A 15,332-nucleotide genomic window follows, 5' to 3' on the forward strand; every position below is an offset into this window, starting at 1 on the left:
TTTCTCGCATTGATCGTTTGAAGATTGCGGTTCCGACGCATAATTTTCCCGCATCCATCGTTTGACGAAAATGAGACGAAATAAATACAATGTGTCATTTATGACTAATAACGACAAGCACATAGTTGGAATCTTCCCCAAGACATGGAAATACCATTGGGAGAAGCTCAGTGCCGTGGGAAAGTAACATTAGCGCATTTCCCAAGATCCGTTATCCCCCTCCATTCAGCATTCGCCTCCCCCCTTCTGACGCTTTCCTCGTCTTCAAAATAAAAAAAGGTCCCAGCTCACGCAGGGATTGTATTACGAAGACCTTACCCAGATAGCAATGTAAGCTGGAATCAAGCTTGATTCAAGCTTGACTGATCAAGGCTGCAAGCTTGCAGCAACCTGGAAAAAACAAGCCTGTTAGCTTGATTCAAGCTTGAATCAAGCTAACTAGTCTCCACCAGTCAAGGTTGTTGCAAGCTTGAAAAAACAAGCCTGAATCAAGGGTATGACACCTTCCCACATAGTAATGCAAGCTGGTAATAAAAGGTGGTATAACACTGTGTGCTCTTGCTAGCCACAGGTGAGTGAGTTAGTGTTATATATGAGTGGTGAGTTGTAAGTGAGTTTTGTGAGTGACTGAGCTTTCTGACCAGAAAATATTTCAACCTTGACACGACAAGGGAAAATCAAGTTTGGCAACTCGACATAGGCTGGAAAGAGGCTTGAAAAATTCAACCTTGACATGGCAAGGAAAAATCAAGCTTGACATAAGCTAACATGCTATGTGGGTAGCTTCGAAAAAATATCGAGTTACGCGAGAACAATAGAAACGTGTTTCGCGCTCCACCCTCTTCTCACCCACTGACCATTTTCAGCCTAACTCCTTCAAAGTTCCCAGTTCCTGGAGGTCAACTACTGCATGAGTCACCTATTAGCCCAAAAGGTATCTAGCAATGATATTCAGCAATTGCTATTATGCTTTTATTAGATTTAAATATTAGTCATTTGTACGTAATTAAAAAAAATGAGACCAAACGCGACGTATTTAAAGCAAGGAAATAGATGGAAAAATACGATGTTGATTTTTGGCGAAACGCGATATCCTCATAGCTGAGCTTCTCGGCAGTTAATTCGGCATTATGTTCCAAAAACATGGTATCAGGTTGTTATCAGTTATTAATTTACGAGCTATACTATAAGTCTCACTTGTCAGAGTTACTGACGAAGGGATATCTTCTCAGGATTTTTGTTTCTCCCTACTAACAATCCGAATTCATCTGCTCATCTGGCGCTACGATAGTTAGAAAAGAATGGGTATCTTCAGGGTAAAAAATTTCATGGCGCTGTCATATGGTCACGCTTCGCCCTCTGCAGTATGCTCTGCGTACCCCCGTATGCGATAGCATCAGTTCCGAACTTCACCTCGTATGAGTGGTTCCCTACTTTCCAGGGTGGCTGGACTTCGAACCACCGAGTGATTTCCATGTGGGTTTAATAAAGTCAGTTTTCATTTTCACTAGTTTAATTTTATTCGTCTTCGGACCTTGGCCCCTCCGAAGAAACTTTTGAGAACTTCAAGAGATGGACTGAAAATAATTGAACACGAAGAAAAGAATCCGGGCTAGATGCGCGTGAATATTGCAGGCACCTTGGGTTGTCTGCTAGCACATGACATTAGGGGTGAGGGTAGAGTGAGCTACCTGGAGAAAACAAGTAGAAATATGGAGGTGAAGATCCAGGTGGGCGTGCCACTGAGGATTAACGCAACATTGTTCACGCTTTACACACTACCTCAATTATATTAAAAATATATTCATTCGACAGGAACAATTCAAGCAATAGACTATTTTTGGCCTTCGTCATCCATCTCACAACCAGTTACTGTGCCGGCGAATGCGGTTGTTTTAGGCACAACATGAACATTGCTCTCGTGAATAAGTGTACTGAAAATGGTGTTTGATGGATAAGAATTTTTACACCAGACTGAAATCCGTAATAGCAGTGTAAATGCCGAGTGGAGAGCAAACATTTTTTTTAGTGAGGTGGCATTTTCCTTCAGAATTTTGAAAGAGATATGGGTCGAATCAACAATATATCCTATGTGTCGTGATAAAGTGCTACTATTCCTGTTATTATCTAAAATATTGTTTGAAACCTTTAATGAATATCTTAATTAGTCGCCAAAATCCTGCGTTTCTTGGGACATAGGCAACGTAGCAAAAAAATAAAGCATTGATTGTTTTTCTGCATTCATTTTATAATCGTATCGTTATTAGGAAAAAATATTTTCCCCTAGTGGAGTTCCAAAAAAGGAGGGTAGTCTTAGAGTCGTGTTCGTCTTAGATTTGTGCTAATACGGTGTATGAAATTGTTTTTCGATTTATTATGTTCTATAAACAATTTTCATAAAATATTTTCCGTTAAATAAGAAAGAATCAATTTATTATATTCTATAAACAATTTAAATAAAATATTTTCCGTTAAATAAGAAAGATTGGGACGGGGGAAATTCGGCTACTGTGCAGTAATAACAATGTGCGCAAAAATAAATCTCTCGGCGAGGAATTAAAAAAGGACCTCGGGTGTCCGGACGGAAGAGGGTCCGAAGGGTATTCGGCGTCCAGGCAATAGCGCGGTTGGGCTGGTCCTTTAGTCGGCCCTGAATTTTGCAAACGATAGATCACGTCATAACAGATATCACTTTTCATTGCGGCGTTGACATTCACGGCGTTTGTCGCGTACGTTAATTTTCTGTTGAAATACAGCCAGTGATTTTCTTATTGTTGGCATATTAACGGACCGTGAATTTAGCGAAATTTAGACCGTGAAAACCTGAAAAATAACGGTGAAAACCTGGAAAAAGCGGTGAATTTCATTATTCAGGTAGAGTGGGAACCCTGTCAATAATTCCTGCAAAGTGTTGTTTCCCATGATGGAAAATGCGAATGAATGATATGGTATCCTCTGGAAAAGATTTTATAATGACATACAGTGGAACCTCGATAAAACGACACCCCACGGTGCACCAATAAACACTCGCTATAGCGAATTGTCGCTTTACCGGAGGTGGTGCAAATAATAGCCAATATACCTCATATTACTCCTTTATTTTTATTTTCTCGCTTAGACGTGTTTGGTGTTTTTTTGGCCATGGTGTGTTCCATCAAATGCTTTCTATTCATGCAAGTCATGGACGTGCGGGTATGCTGACAACTGCTTTTTGCAGCCCGAGGAAGAAAAGAAGATCAAGCATTCGAGAATGCTAATGCCACAATATTTTCACTAAAATTAACTACAGTGGAACTTCGTTAAAGCGAGTACGGGCTATAGCGACACTCCCGCTATAACAAGAGATAGCCGATGCACCCTTAATTGACCCTATAATAAGCGTGTTAAAAAATTCGTTTTTACGAGACCCTTTTGGTGTTGGCTCTCGCCATAGCGAGGGTTTCACCGCCGGAAGGCTTTCATCAAGACTCCTTAACCTCTGTAATTGCTAGCGATCTGTTAGAAATGAAGTTGATGGAGTGCTCAGTCTCAAATTTATGTGGTAAACTGTTGCTCGATAAGTAAGTAGTTAATTTTGGTGAAAATATTGTGGCATTAGCATTCGCGAATGCTTCATCTTCTTTTGTTCCTCGGGCGGCAGAAAGCAGTCGGCAGCATACCCGCACGTTCGTGAGTTGCGTGAATAGAAAGCATTTGATGGCAGGCAGTCACCATGGCCAAAAAAAACACCAAACACGTCTAAGCGAGAAAATAAAAATAAAGGAGTAATATGAGAGTGTCGAAATTAATTGATCTTCCTCTTCGCTCTGAAAAAAAAAAAAACAAAAGCGCCCAAGGAATGCAGACGATGAAGAGTTATAAGGAGATTTGTTCGGGTGGTTTTGCCCATTCAAATCTGCGGGAACTTCTGAGAAAGAGGCTACGCCCAAGCCTAAAGCGGATTATTTCAAGGATAGATTGCGAATCGAGAATTTTAAGAGTGCGGAAGGTTGATTATACTAATGCGAAGCACCAAAGCGTTATCTCCCCTCATAATTGCTGGTGATGCCTGCGGTGTAAACCCGAAGTCGAGGAAGAAAGGACTCCGATCATAAGTATCTTTAGAAGTATTCCCCGCGCCATATAACATAGACGAAACAACTTTTTTTTACATACAACTCCCCGAAAAAACCCTTGCAGTATGAGGTATTTCTTGCAATGATGCCTCTAAAGGTAGGTAGTACGTCTTAGCGATGATGTAGGATGTACGAAGCAATGATACTCAGCGTGAATTGTCCGGATGGACGTATTTATTCTCCGTTGCGGATTTACAAGGGTGAACTATTCGCGTCATTGGTCGGAGTCGTACTGGCGCTCTCTTTTGTCACGTGGGTAGCCGAGCATCCCCTGGTGGCCGCTGGAAGAACTCACAGAACAACTAACTCTCGTTTGCAGTGCCGTGGTAAACTCGGTGTGTTATTTAAAATACGTCGCGAGCGTAACACTCAAAAAGAAACTTTTTTTCAACAACGGCAATTTTAATCACATCATTTTTCAAGCTTAGCAAACTTTTTACCGTAGATGATGAAGATATTACATCATCTGATAGAAAAAAGTCTTCCAAGGCGGCAGCGTTATACAACCTTCCACCGTTTTCGCCTGTAGAAACAAATGTAATGCGTTATTTCACTTCACTGCCGCTTAACGTACAGAAACAATAAACATACATCAATGGAAACATTTGAGGCATTAAATAACTGCGATACTGTTTCATCAGTTAATTTTTGAATTTTCAGTGGAAAATACAAAATAATAGAATGATCACGTAAATGAACTAATTAAGTGCATAGAAAAATGGCTTCGTCGGTTGTGAATTGGCATAATGATTGACGAAACAATGCTTTCCATGATTTTTATTCAGTGCGGCGCTTATAAATTGTTTGAATAGTTAGTCGTTGTTTGAGTAAGGAAATTTAGTGATGCAAAAAAAAAAACATCGCCTTTCGTCTGGATTTATGCTTACGGCTATCGGATAGATGTTTATCTGTCGCCGCACCATTCCTGTTCCTGTATATCTGTTCGCAACAGGTATATTGGCTATTATTTGCTACACCTCCGGTAAAGCGACAATTCGCTATAGCGAGTGTTTATTAGTGCACCGTGGGGTGTCGTTATATCGAGGTTGCACTGTACTTATTTATCGAACGACAGTTTACCACATAAATTTGAGCCTGAGCACTCCATTAACTTCATTTCTAACAGGTCGTTAGCAATTACAGAGATTTAGGAGTCTTGGTGTAAGTTTTTCCGGCGGTGAAACCTTCGCTATGGCGAGAGCCAACACCAAAAGGGCCTCGTAAAAACGAAATTTTTAACATGCTTATTATAGGATCAATTGACGGTGCATCGGCTATCTCTCGTAATAGCGGGGGTTTCGCTATAGCCCGTACTCGCTTTAACGAGGTTCCATTGTACATAGGTTTATAAATAAAAAGAAAAATTTGTATTTACAAAGAATATTGTCATGAAATATATTGTTTTACAAATCAGAAATTGACTAGTGTGTGAAGGAGAATTTTTCATTTACTAATTAGTATACTTCAAATAATATAATTTTTTGAATGACGAGATTTGCTTAGAAAATATAAAAGATATGCATTAAAAAACAATTTTTTCCAGCTGTATGAATAATTTTCAGTATAATGAATTCTTATGACATCCAAGACACAATCGAGGCTAGGCCAGGCAGGTGGGGCAGTAATATTAAGTGTCCAGGCGGGCATTCTTCTTGAAGCACTCCCTACACTTCTTCTGTTTTCGTCTTTTCTGTCTTTTATATTTGTCATTAAATCGGGGAAATGTCCTGATAAGCCCTTGGTTTTGATAGAGGGATTGACTCATCGCATCATTGAGGTGGGCCTGTATCACAATAATTTTTCATGCACAGGCCCACAATCACCTCAGAAACTTTTAGATGACTGGGAACCTTTTGGAAAAACCATCAGATAACGTATACATAACATGATCATTTGTGTTATAATAGGGTGGTTTCCTATTATTTTTTTATTGCCTAAATTGAAAGATTATTTCTCCTGGAGTACAAATTTCACACTTATAGATTTTTTAACGACGATATCTATTTTTTGCGATTGAATGAAAAGTGAAATTTTTCAAACGCGTGAAAACACAATGGCTAACTATGAATGCTGAGAAAACCCCGTGTGATGTCATTCTGGTTCTCGCCAAGTGAGGTGACCTTGGGGCGAGGCTTTGAGTGCTGATACGACGCAGGATGCTAGCAGGTTTTAGAGTACTCTGATAGTAGGTAGTGCTTGGCATAAATAAGGATTTTTAATACCTTATCAAACTAAGGAAACTTTCGGACCTTATCCAGTTTTAATAGGTGATTATAAAGAGACATTTCCCTGAACTCTGTGCCTCATGCATTTATTGGTAATCTCAGACGATGTAAAACTCCTATCTACTCGTATAGAAACTAGGTCCCTGTGACGTCACGTGGAGTGGCATCGCATAGGCGCTAATCTGGCCTTTTTCAAGTGGGGATAAAATTGGCCGTTGCCATTCGTCTAAACTGGGATTTCTAAAACCAAATAATTTGTGTATTATGAATACACTAATGGTGGGTAACGAATCGCAATCAATACCTTTCGTTTTCTTTGATGAAGGGAACTACCCTATTGCTTGAATCAGGATCGAGGATATTATGAATCTGATAGGTACGCTATTCAAATATAGAGGTGTTTTGAAGGTATGGATTGACGTTACACTAGAATGCCAGGAATTTGGCATGCCCAAAGAATGCCGGGAGGGTGTCATTTTGACACCCATGATCTTATAACCCTGTTATGTTGCAGATAATTTTGTAAAAGACGTTTACAATTCAGATGAGACAGGCCTCTTTACAATGTGCTTCTTCTTAAGACTTTAGGCTTTAAATCTTGCTGTGGCATAGTAAAGCTTGTCCAACAGTATTGTTAGCCGCTAGTGCTTATGGAAAGTTAAGGTTAAGTAAGGAAAAGTTAAGTTAAAAATGTTTGTTGTCACCATAGGGTGGCGTCCTATCTTTTTATTGCCTATATGGAAAGATTATTACTCCTGGGGTATATATTTCACGCTATTAGATTTTTAAATTGTGATATCTATTTTTTGTGATTTAATGAAAAGTGAAAATTTTCAAGCTCGCAAAAACGCAATGGCCTAGTATGAATGCTGGGAAAAGCCCATGTGGCATCTGGCTGCTGCTGTGTGAGGCCACCTGGGTGTGAGGCTATGAACGCCGCTTCGATGCAGGCTGCTTGCTGCCGAGCATGGCGGTAGCGTAGAGTACCCTGCTAGCAGGTAGTGCTAGGCTTAAATAAGGATTATTAATTCCCTATCAAATTAAGGAAACTTTCAGGAAATAGGCAATTTTAATAGGTTATTATTAAGACATGTTTCCCTGAGATCTGTGCCTCATGCATGCATTGGTAATCTCAGACGATGTAAAACTCCTATTTACTCGTATAGAAACTAGGTCCCTGTAACGTCACGTGTAGTGGCATCGCATGGGTGCCAATCTGGCCTTTTTCAAATGAGGTTAAAATTGACCATTGCCATTCGTCTAAACTGGGATTTATAAAACCAAATATGTAATTAGTATATTATGCGTTCACTAATGGTGGGTAAGGAATCGCAATCAATGCCTTTCGTTTTCCTTGATGGAGGAAACTACCCTATTGCATGTTTTATACTTAGTATTCATCTAGAACATGATTCACTTGAAAATTAAAGCATTTAGCTGTACTTTAAGGGATTATTTTCATCAAGTTGTGCCTATTGTCAATTTACACTCTCCTGCAATTTACACTTTTTTCCCTAATCCCCCTCAAAAGTGCAATGGAGGAGTTTTACTGTACATATTTGCTAGCATGTTTAATGTCATTCAAATGGTGGCGGTGCATTTACAGCTTTCATTTACTAATCCTGAGATTTGCTGGTTTGATTTCTGCCTGAGACATACCTATTCAGCTCAGGGTGTGGGCGTTTGTAACTTCCTGGATGTTCCAACCACTGTGATTAGGAAGACACATTAATATAGTCATTGACTTTTTGGTATCTCAGGTTAAAATGGATTTCTAGAATTTTCAATGGTGAAAAATAAATATATGATGCGTACTATAACTGTTGAAAATCATGAAATGGTATACATCTATTTAATTTTTAGGGCCAGTATTTAACATTACTAAATTTTTAACACCTATAAGCCATTTTAGTATTTGATAAACTGTGGAATATAGTTTAGGTGGCATTCTTGCAAATTGTGAAAATAATCTGATAAGTCAACTTGGTACTCGCACAGAGATCACTTTACGGAGACCTTAGCTTCGAAAAAAATATGAAGTTACATGAGAACAATAGAAACATGTTTCGCGCCCCCCCTTTTCTCACCCACTGACCTTTTTCAGCCTACCTTCTTCAAAGTTCCCAGTTTCTGGAGGTCAACTGCTGCATGAATCGCCTATTAGCTCAAAAGGTGTCTAACAATGACTTTCGGCAATTAATATTACGCCTTTATTGGATTGAAATATTAGTAATGTGCGCGTAATTTAAAAAAGAATAAGACCAAACGCGACGCATTTCTGACTTTATTTAAGCATTTTACGCGAAGAAATAAATGTCATAATACAACGGAGACTTAGCATTCTGGCAAAACTAGATATGAGCAGGAGAGCTTCTAGGAAGTTGATGCGTTATTTTTTTCCAAAAGCATATATCAAGTTACAATTTATGAGTTGTGCTATAAATCTCTATTGTTACAGTCACAGACGAAGGGATATTTCCTCAGGATATTTGGTTTCTCCCTGAGATAGCAATTCGAATCAATCTTCTTATCTCGTGAGAACTTCCAAAGATGGACTGAAAATAATTGAAGAAAATCCGGTGGAGAAGCACGTGTATTTTGCAAAGCGCTTCGGATTGTCCGCTAGCACTTGACAGTAGGAGTGAGGGTAAAGCGAGATACCTGTTGAAAATAAGAAGTTGGATGAAGCCGAGTATAAGATGGGCGTGCTGCTGAAATGGCATTTGATACCTAGATAGGAATGTATACATCAGACAGAAGTCCATCGAAGCAGTGTAAATGCCGAGACGGCATGAAATCATTTTTTGCGAGGTGGTGTGTCCCCTTAGAATATTTGAAAGAGATGTTAGTTGAATCAATTATAAGCCCAATTGTTTCCATAAAAATTAAAATATTCCATTAATCAGCTAAATTTCGTTCGAATCCTTTAAAGGAAATCAAAATTACTCCCCAAAATCTTGTGTTTCCTGCTGCATAGGCAACCGAGTCAAACATTCCCGCATTCATCTATTAGTATTCGAGGTACTCGAATATTCGAGCAATGATTTAATATTTGAGTTCGAGAAATCTGCTATTCGACCCATCTATAAATAAAATCTGACTGACATTTATGATTGAGCTAAAAGTGAGTATCCATAGAAATTATGCATTAATCCCAAATCATTTGGCCAGATACATAATTAAGTCAATTAATTCTATGTGCATACATATATGTATTTTATTATGATTATATTATCATGTACATTATTTTCCTTTGAAACACAATTTTTCACTATGATTGGTTAATTTAAAATGAATTTAATGTCAAATGTTGCCCTTTTACTTTGCTAGATGAAGCTTATGAGATCAGTGCGTGAAAACATCAAGACTGGGACATTCCCCGAGTTTGTGACCTCATTCATGAAGCGTGCTTATCCCACTGAGGACTATCCCAAGTGGGTCGTGGATGCTCTTGCCGCAGTCAACATCAACCTGAAACCAATCTCTGGAGATATGTAATGCAGTCATCGGCATTTGGCAGTGAAACTGCTCAGTGGCCCTCATCCAAGTTGATATGAAATTGGAGGACAGAGGAGATGTGAGTCTGACTCAATGTGGTGGATTTTTGAAAGATGGCCAACCCATCTTATTGTTAATGGCTGTTTTTTATTTATTTTGAAGGAGTGAGTTTAGATCGTGTGATTTTAGTTTACAATTAATTGACCTAAGGAGATCCCTATTCACACTCTTGCATTTATGTTTTGAATGTATGTACCGTGTTGAGGGGGAAAATGCCATTTTCAACTGTTAATTGTGTGCCGGATCTGCATAAAATACATAATATGTGCTGTGACCTTTTATCTCCAGAGACTTGTAGTGTTGATTTTACCATGTTTTGTTGACTTAAATGTAGGCAACAATAGTCTCATTGTATAGAATTGTATTTACATTATTGCTTAAAGGTCTCTTGGTTACCAATGGATTGGCTTTGTGAATTCAAACATGTTTGTCCCCTTTCAGCCACATATATATATATATATTTGAAGGAATGTAATGAAGTAGTTCTCCATGCAGTTGAGTCTCGAAGTAAAATACTCATTCATACTGCAAGCCAAAAATAGGGCAGGATGAGACCCATATTGTCATAGTACTGTATGAAATAAGGAGCTTTTTATGCTGTCACGTGCATGTTGGTGATTGATACCACTCCATAATCACATTCCATGTACTGAATCCTTCGATTTCTTAATTATGGATTTCTCACTGAAGAGGTTATGTGCAAATTTCATCGAACCTCTTGCGATCTCTCATTATGTAAAATTTGAAATTGTGAAAGGGAGGAAAGGAGTTTCTCCCAAGCCTTGAAGCAGAAGAAAGTGGAGATACAGGATTGGTAATAATGACACAGTTTTTGAACCAACTTATTTCAGCAAAATCAAGTGCCATAAAAAATTTAGAATTAAGAATTTTAGCATGTTTACATCAAGGATAAAACTCACCTTGAAAAAAATACCATTTTTTTCTTTTTATTTCATGTTGAATGTCATATTTGGGGCAATTAGCACCCATGCATGTAACTGTTTAAAAAGTTGCTTGTTTCATTTTGTGCTTTGAAGAGCAACTGTCGCAGAATAGTGGCATAAGGAGAGTTTTCTCTCCAATTGGCTGGCTAAGTGAGTGAGCGTGACATCCATCTCCTGTGTCGCAGAGTGGACTCTAGACATAAGCACATCGATTAGTGAATCCAGTTAACCTTGGAATGTGATCGTTTGGTGGTGGAACTCGTAGCATACCTGACTAGCAATCAGGAATTCTGGGTTCTAAACCCGGTGAAGCCAAATAATTTTTTTCATGGTGAAATTCATCCTGCATGTATGTAGTCATAATGGCCACATTGATTGACCCCTCGCCATGACCAAGGGCGTACGCCAGTACCTTTCCTTCTGTTCTTCAGTTTTGAGTATTTACCCACACTGTACATATTTATCTCTTGCCTGTGAATTCAACAATGAATCAGGAATGGTAAGTATAACTTGAATAAGATTCTTGCTGTGATTTCTATCATCTTTATGCTCACCCAGCTAGCACAATATAAGTCATTGAGATAAGGTGAAAGGAAGAAATAAGGAAGGCGCTTCTCAAGTAAGCTTGCTATGGGTTTCTTACGGCCAGGCCGACAAACATCCAGAGTAATGGCAAAATGGATGCCAAACTTTGAGCACTTCTGTAGATCAAAGCAAGGAACAAGTGACTTTGTATGCAGTCACGCGCATGGGTGCAATTTCCATGGCAGGTGAAATGTTTTCATGGCGAACTTCATCCATCGGTGTATTTAACTTCTGTAGATGTTTTTATTCCATCGTTTTAGAGTATTCATTTAGGGATTTATGTATAAGAATAATTTTTCCATTATTGGCACTTCTACAGTATGAGTAGAAATAACATCACACGGCCATCATTTGAAAATCTTTTATATTTATGAAATGATGGTGAAATGACGGTCGTGAAATAATGCATAATTTCACAAGAATAGCTACATAGAACTATATAAAAATGCCGGAAGGAATCTCTAATATATATGTACTGTATTCATTGGGTTATCAGTCCATCACTTAAAATTCATAAATGTTAGATTGTGTGGACCTTGAATAATTTCAGTTTTTTCATTCACGTACCAGCTAAGTTTTTCTATATACATATGTAATTGGATTTTAAAATGGTAACTACGCCTTTGCACTCATCAGTTGCTGTAGTGTAATAGCTAGTGTATGGAACTGCGGGTGCGTAGGTCATACGTTCGGTTTTCCCTGGTGTTATTTTTTTTTTCTTTCCGCCACAAGGATAAAGTACTTGTATTAAGCTTTATATCTTCACCAGCCAGTCCCTTGCTGTTGTTAATTTTTTTCTATTGACGGGAAAATCAGTTATCAGTTGCTAAGCTTTTATAAAGACTCACTGAATTTCACTGGTAGACGTTTTCAATTCATGTCAGGATGAGCAGCGTAGCATGTGTAGTGCGCTGTTCAGCCACCTTTGGTGCTCTAACAGAAGAGACTTCCGTTGTCTGTGGATATTTGATGGTATTCCTTTCTTATTCTTCCCTAAAATCTTACCCTTGCGTTTTATTAGCCCCTTAGCTTACAATGTGCTGCTTATCAATTTTTTCCATGAGAAAACCATAAGAAACAGATAACTCTCTTACTTTGTGCTATCTGGGTATTTTTCAATGCATATTGTGGCAAGGAGAATTTTTTCTGCTAATGAATAAATCTAGTGGAATTTTGATAGCAAGAATTGCTATCACTAGTATTAAAAACCTGGGAATGTCAGTAAATTGTTGAGGTCTGAAGTCTGGGAAATGCCACGGAAAAACTGGAAGAAGTATTGAGTGCCTGACTCTTGCTTGAGTGCTTTGTGGAGGGCACTTCAAGTACAGTACTCGTTCTGTCGGATGGGACATTGAGCTATGACCCCCTTGGAGCTTTTCGTTAAGAGCAGACAATTTCGTGGAGTTCTTTACTTTTCTCAAATGAGTCAAATGACATCAGCCGTTCTTCAAATACCATAACATTCCTTCACAAATTTTGCTTATATTTCGAGCGTGAAGTATTTTCATATACGATCTTTTTCTCACGCCACTCTCAACCATATGTAGTCATGATAGGCTCACGTGCAATGTGTATTACCCTGAGCACTTTAGAGAGCGTGGGCGGGGAGGCAACGCTCACACTGTGTGTAAAAATGCTTTCAGTGGGTGCCTCTCACTCTGCCTGTCCTTCACTCTTGGCATTATGTACTGCTAAGGCTGCTGGGTCGACATACATGAAAGTATATAGTATGTACTTTGGTTATCAAAACAAGTGTTTCAGTCTTGTGTAACAAAAAGGTAGAGTACCTATGTTGTGGAAGGTTACACGGGATTTCCACCGGGTCAGGTCCCATCCAACTCCATCTCGGCCGACGTTTCGATGGGCGAGTCGTCCATCATCTTCAGAGCATGTCGAGTCTTGATAATCATCCTCCTGATATATGGATGACAGCGGTATCAACCAGGGCAGGTGTTCTGTGATTGGTTGAGAGCTTCCCGCCTTTTTCCTCGTTCCTCACGAATGCTCCTCAGCACTGGTTTCCATGAGGTGCTCAGAGTGTAGCCAGTGTCACGGATCATGGTGGTGTTGAGACGAATTTCAATCTCTCCCAAAAGAGTAGAGTATGTTGCTAGACTGCTTTCACTCGATCAAGGTTGTCTGGTAGACTACCTATCTTCTCTCGCTGGAGCAAATCAATCCTTTCTGCAAGAAATGGATAAAAATTGAAAAAAGACTGACCTCTTACTCAATTTAGCCGTTCGAAAGTTATGCAGAGGAATTATCTGGCACTACGGTTCATGGACTGGGAGTATAAATAACGGCACAGGGGGCTGAACGTCATTCGAAATATGCACACAAATTTAACTTGGGGAAAAATACTCACCTTGTATGTTATTCTACGGCCCAATCAACACTTTTGCTCATTTGAAATGAGCCATAATTATTATTATGGCACATAATTGAAAGAGACATCTGCTGCTACGAGTGATTAGACTACTTTTCGCGAGAGACTCAGTGGCCACGTGCCTGGAGATGATTGCTTGAGCAATTCAGAATAGATATCTTTGAGAGTGACATGGAGAGCACCATATTGGAGCCTCACTATGCTTTCAGGTCCAACAGAAACGATAAATAAAGAGGGATATTTTGCCAAACGGATAGGTACAGGAATTCGTTTTCCTCTGAATAAGAAAGGATTAATAGATGGAGGGCAGTACGTGCATTTCCTTTTTATTTGTAGAGAGCTGGTGTCCTAACACTTCTCACCTCACACTTATTGTGGTGTCTTGCGGGGTCGTATGTTGGTGTTTACATGACGAAGACACGCTGCAAGGATTGAGTGATAATTTTATGTAGAACGAAGCGAAGCTTTGCGAGAAATGAATATACCTATGGTCCTGCACTTTTGTCGTGAAATCGAATGCGATCTTAGTAGACTTAATGCGTTCTTAGTCTTCTCGGTTCATAAATGAAAATAATTTAGAAAATAATATTTTTATGAAATAAATGTGACATAGTATGGCACATATCCATTCTTTTTTTGCAATATGAATTCGAATTTTTTAAATATCTCACGTAAGATGACGGGTCGAGCCAAACCACACTATATCTCACCAAAGGCAGTGGTGGATTAAGGGGGTTCGGCTCCCCCATAATTTCTGGAAAAAATACGGTAATCTTGAAGGTGACTTTTCAAGGAAAGGTTTCGAATTTGCTACATAAACAATGTTAAAAAATAATCGAAGATGATCTAAAAAACTACGCCTGTTAGACCTCGGACGTGTAATCGCAGAAAAGCATTGCCATTATTTTATATGTATATGATATTAGCATTAAGAATTCACCTGTCGGTCGCAGGATGTGTTTTCACCCACCGTGCATTTAAATGGTTCTCACAATAGTCGCGGCCGGGGAAAGAGCGGTCCAAATATCACGTGGAAATATGCTCTGTCTACGTCTGTAAACTGAAATTTATGCTCAAAATGCAAAGGCTAGGATCAAAACTGAGGGGGGGGGGGGGGCAAGCCATGGTTGTTCAAGTTGTAGGTAAGAATTTAGCATGGAAAACGTGAATGAAGTATACATTTTAAGGAAACTGTAACAGCTCTTTATTAGTTTTTAAAATTATTAGCTTGAAAAAATATTATTTTCCTTAAAAACATTTGCGAGTTTTGCTTCTATGGGGGGGAACTGCCCCCTCGCTGGGTACGCCCATGTCGCGATGAGAAAACCTGAATAATTCATAAATTTCGATGTTACTCCTCACAATTGCCAATTCTATTCTGCAAAGTATTGGAAGAAATGGATCGCTCAACACTTACTGCCGCGCTCCGGACTGTTTTGAAAACGATTAAAAAGCGACCGAAGTGACCTCAGAAATCTATCTCATACCCATTGGACCACCCACCATGATAGTCCCGTTG

General features: G+C 39.1%; 1 protein-coding gene across 1 annotated transcript in view; it reads left to right on the top strand.

Annotated features, from left to right (window-relative positions):
• Positions 1 to 11,362, top strand: part of LOC124169403 (queuine tRNA-ribosyltransferase catalytic subunit) — a 30,248-nt gene extending 18,886 nt beyond the window's left edge. Inside the window, exon 8 of the mRNA XM_046548001.1 lies at positions 9,671 to 11,362. Coding sequence (XP_046403957.1) covers positions 9,671 to 9,838 — 168 coding nt within the window. The 3' untranslated portion in view covers positions 9,839 to 11,362. The remainder of the gene's footprint in view (positions 1 to 9,670) is intronic.
• The last annotated feature ends 3,970 nt before the right edge of the window (positions 11,363 to 15,332 follow it).

This window comes from Ischnura elegans, chromosome 12 (assembly GCF_921293095.1).
Source record: "Ischnura elegans chromosome 12, ioIscEleg1.1, whole genome shotgun sequence".
NCBI classification, from domain to species: domain Eukaryota; kingdom Metazoa; phylum Arthropoda; class Insecta; order Odonata; family Coenagrionidae; genus Ischnura; species Ischnura elegans.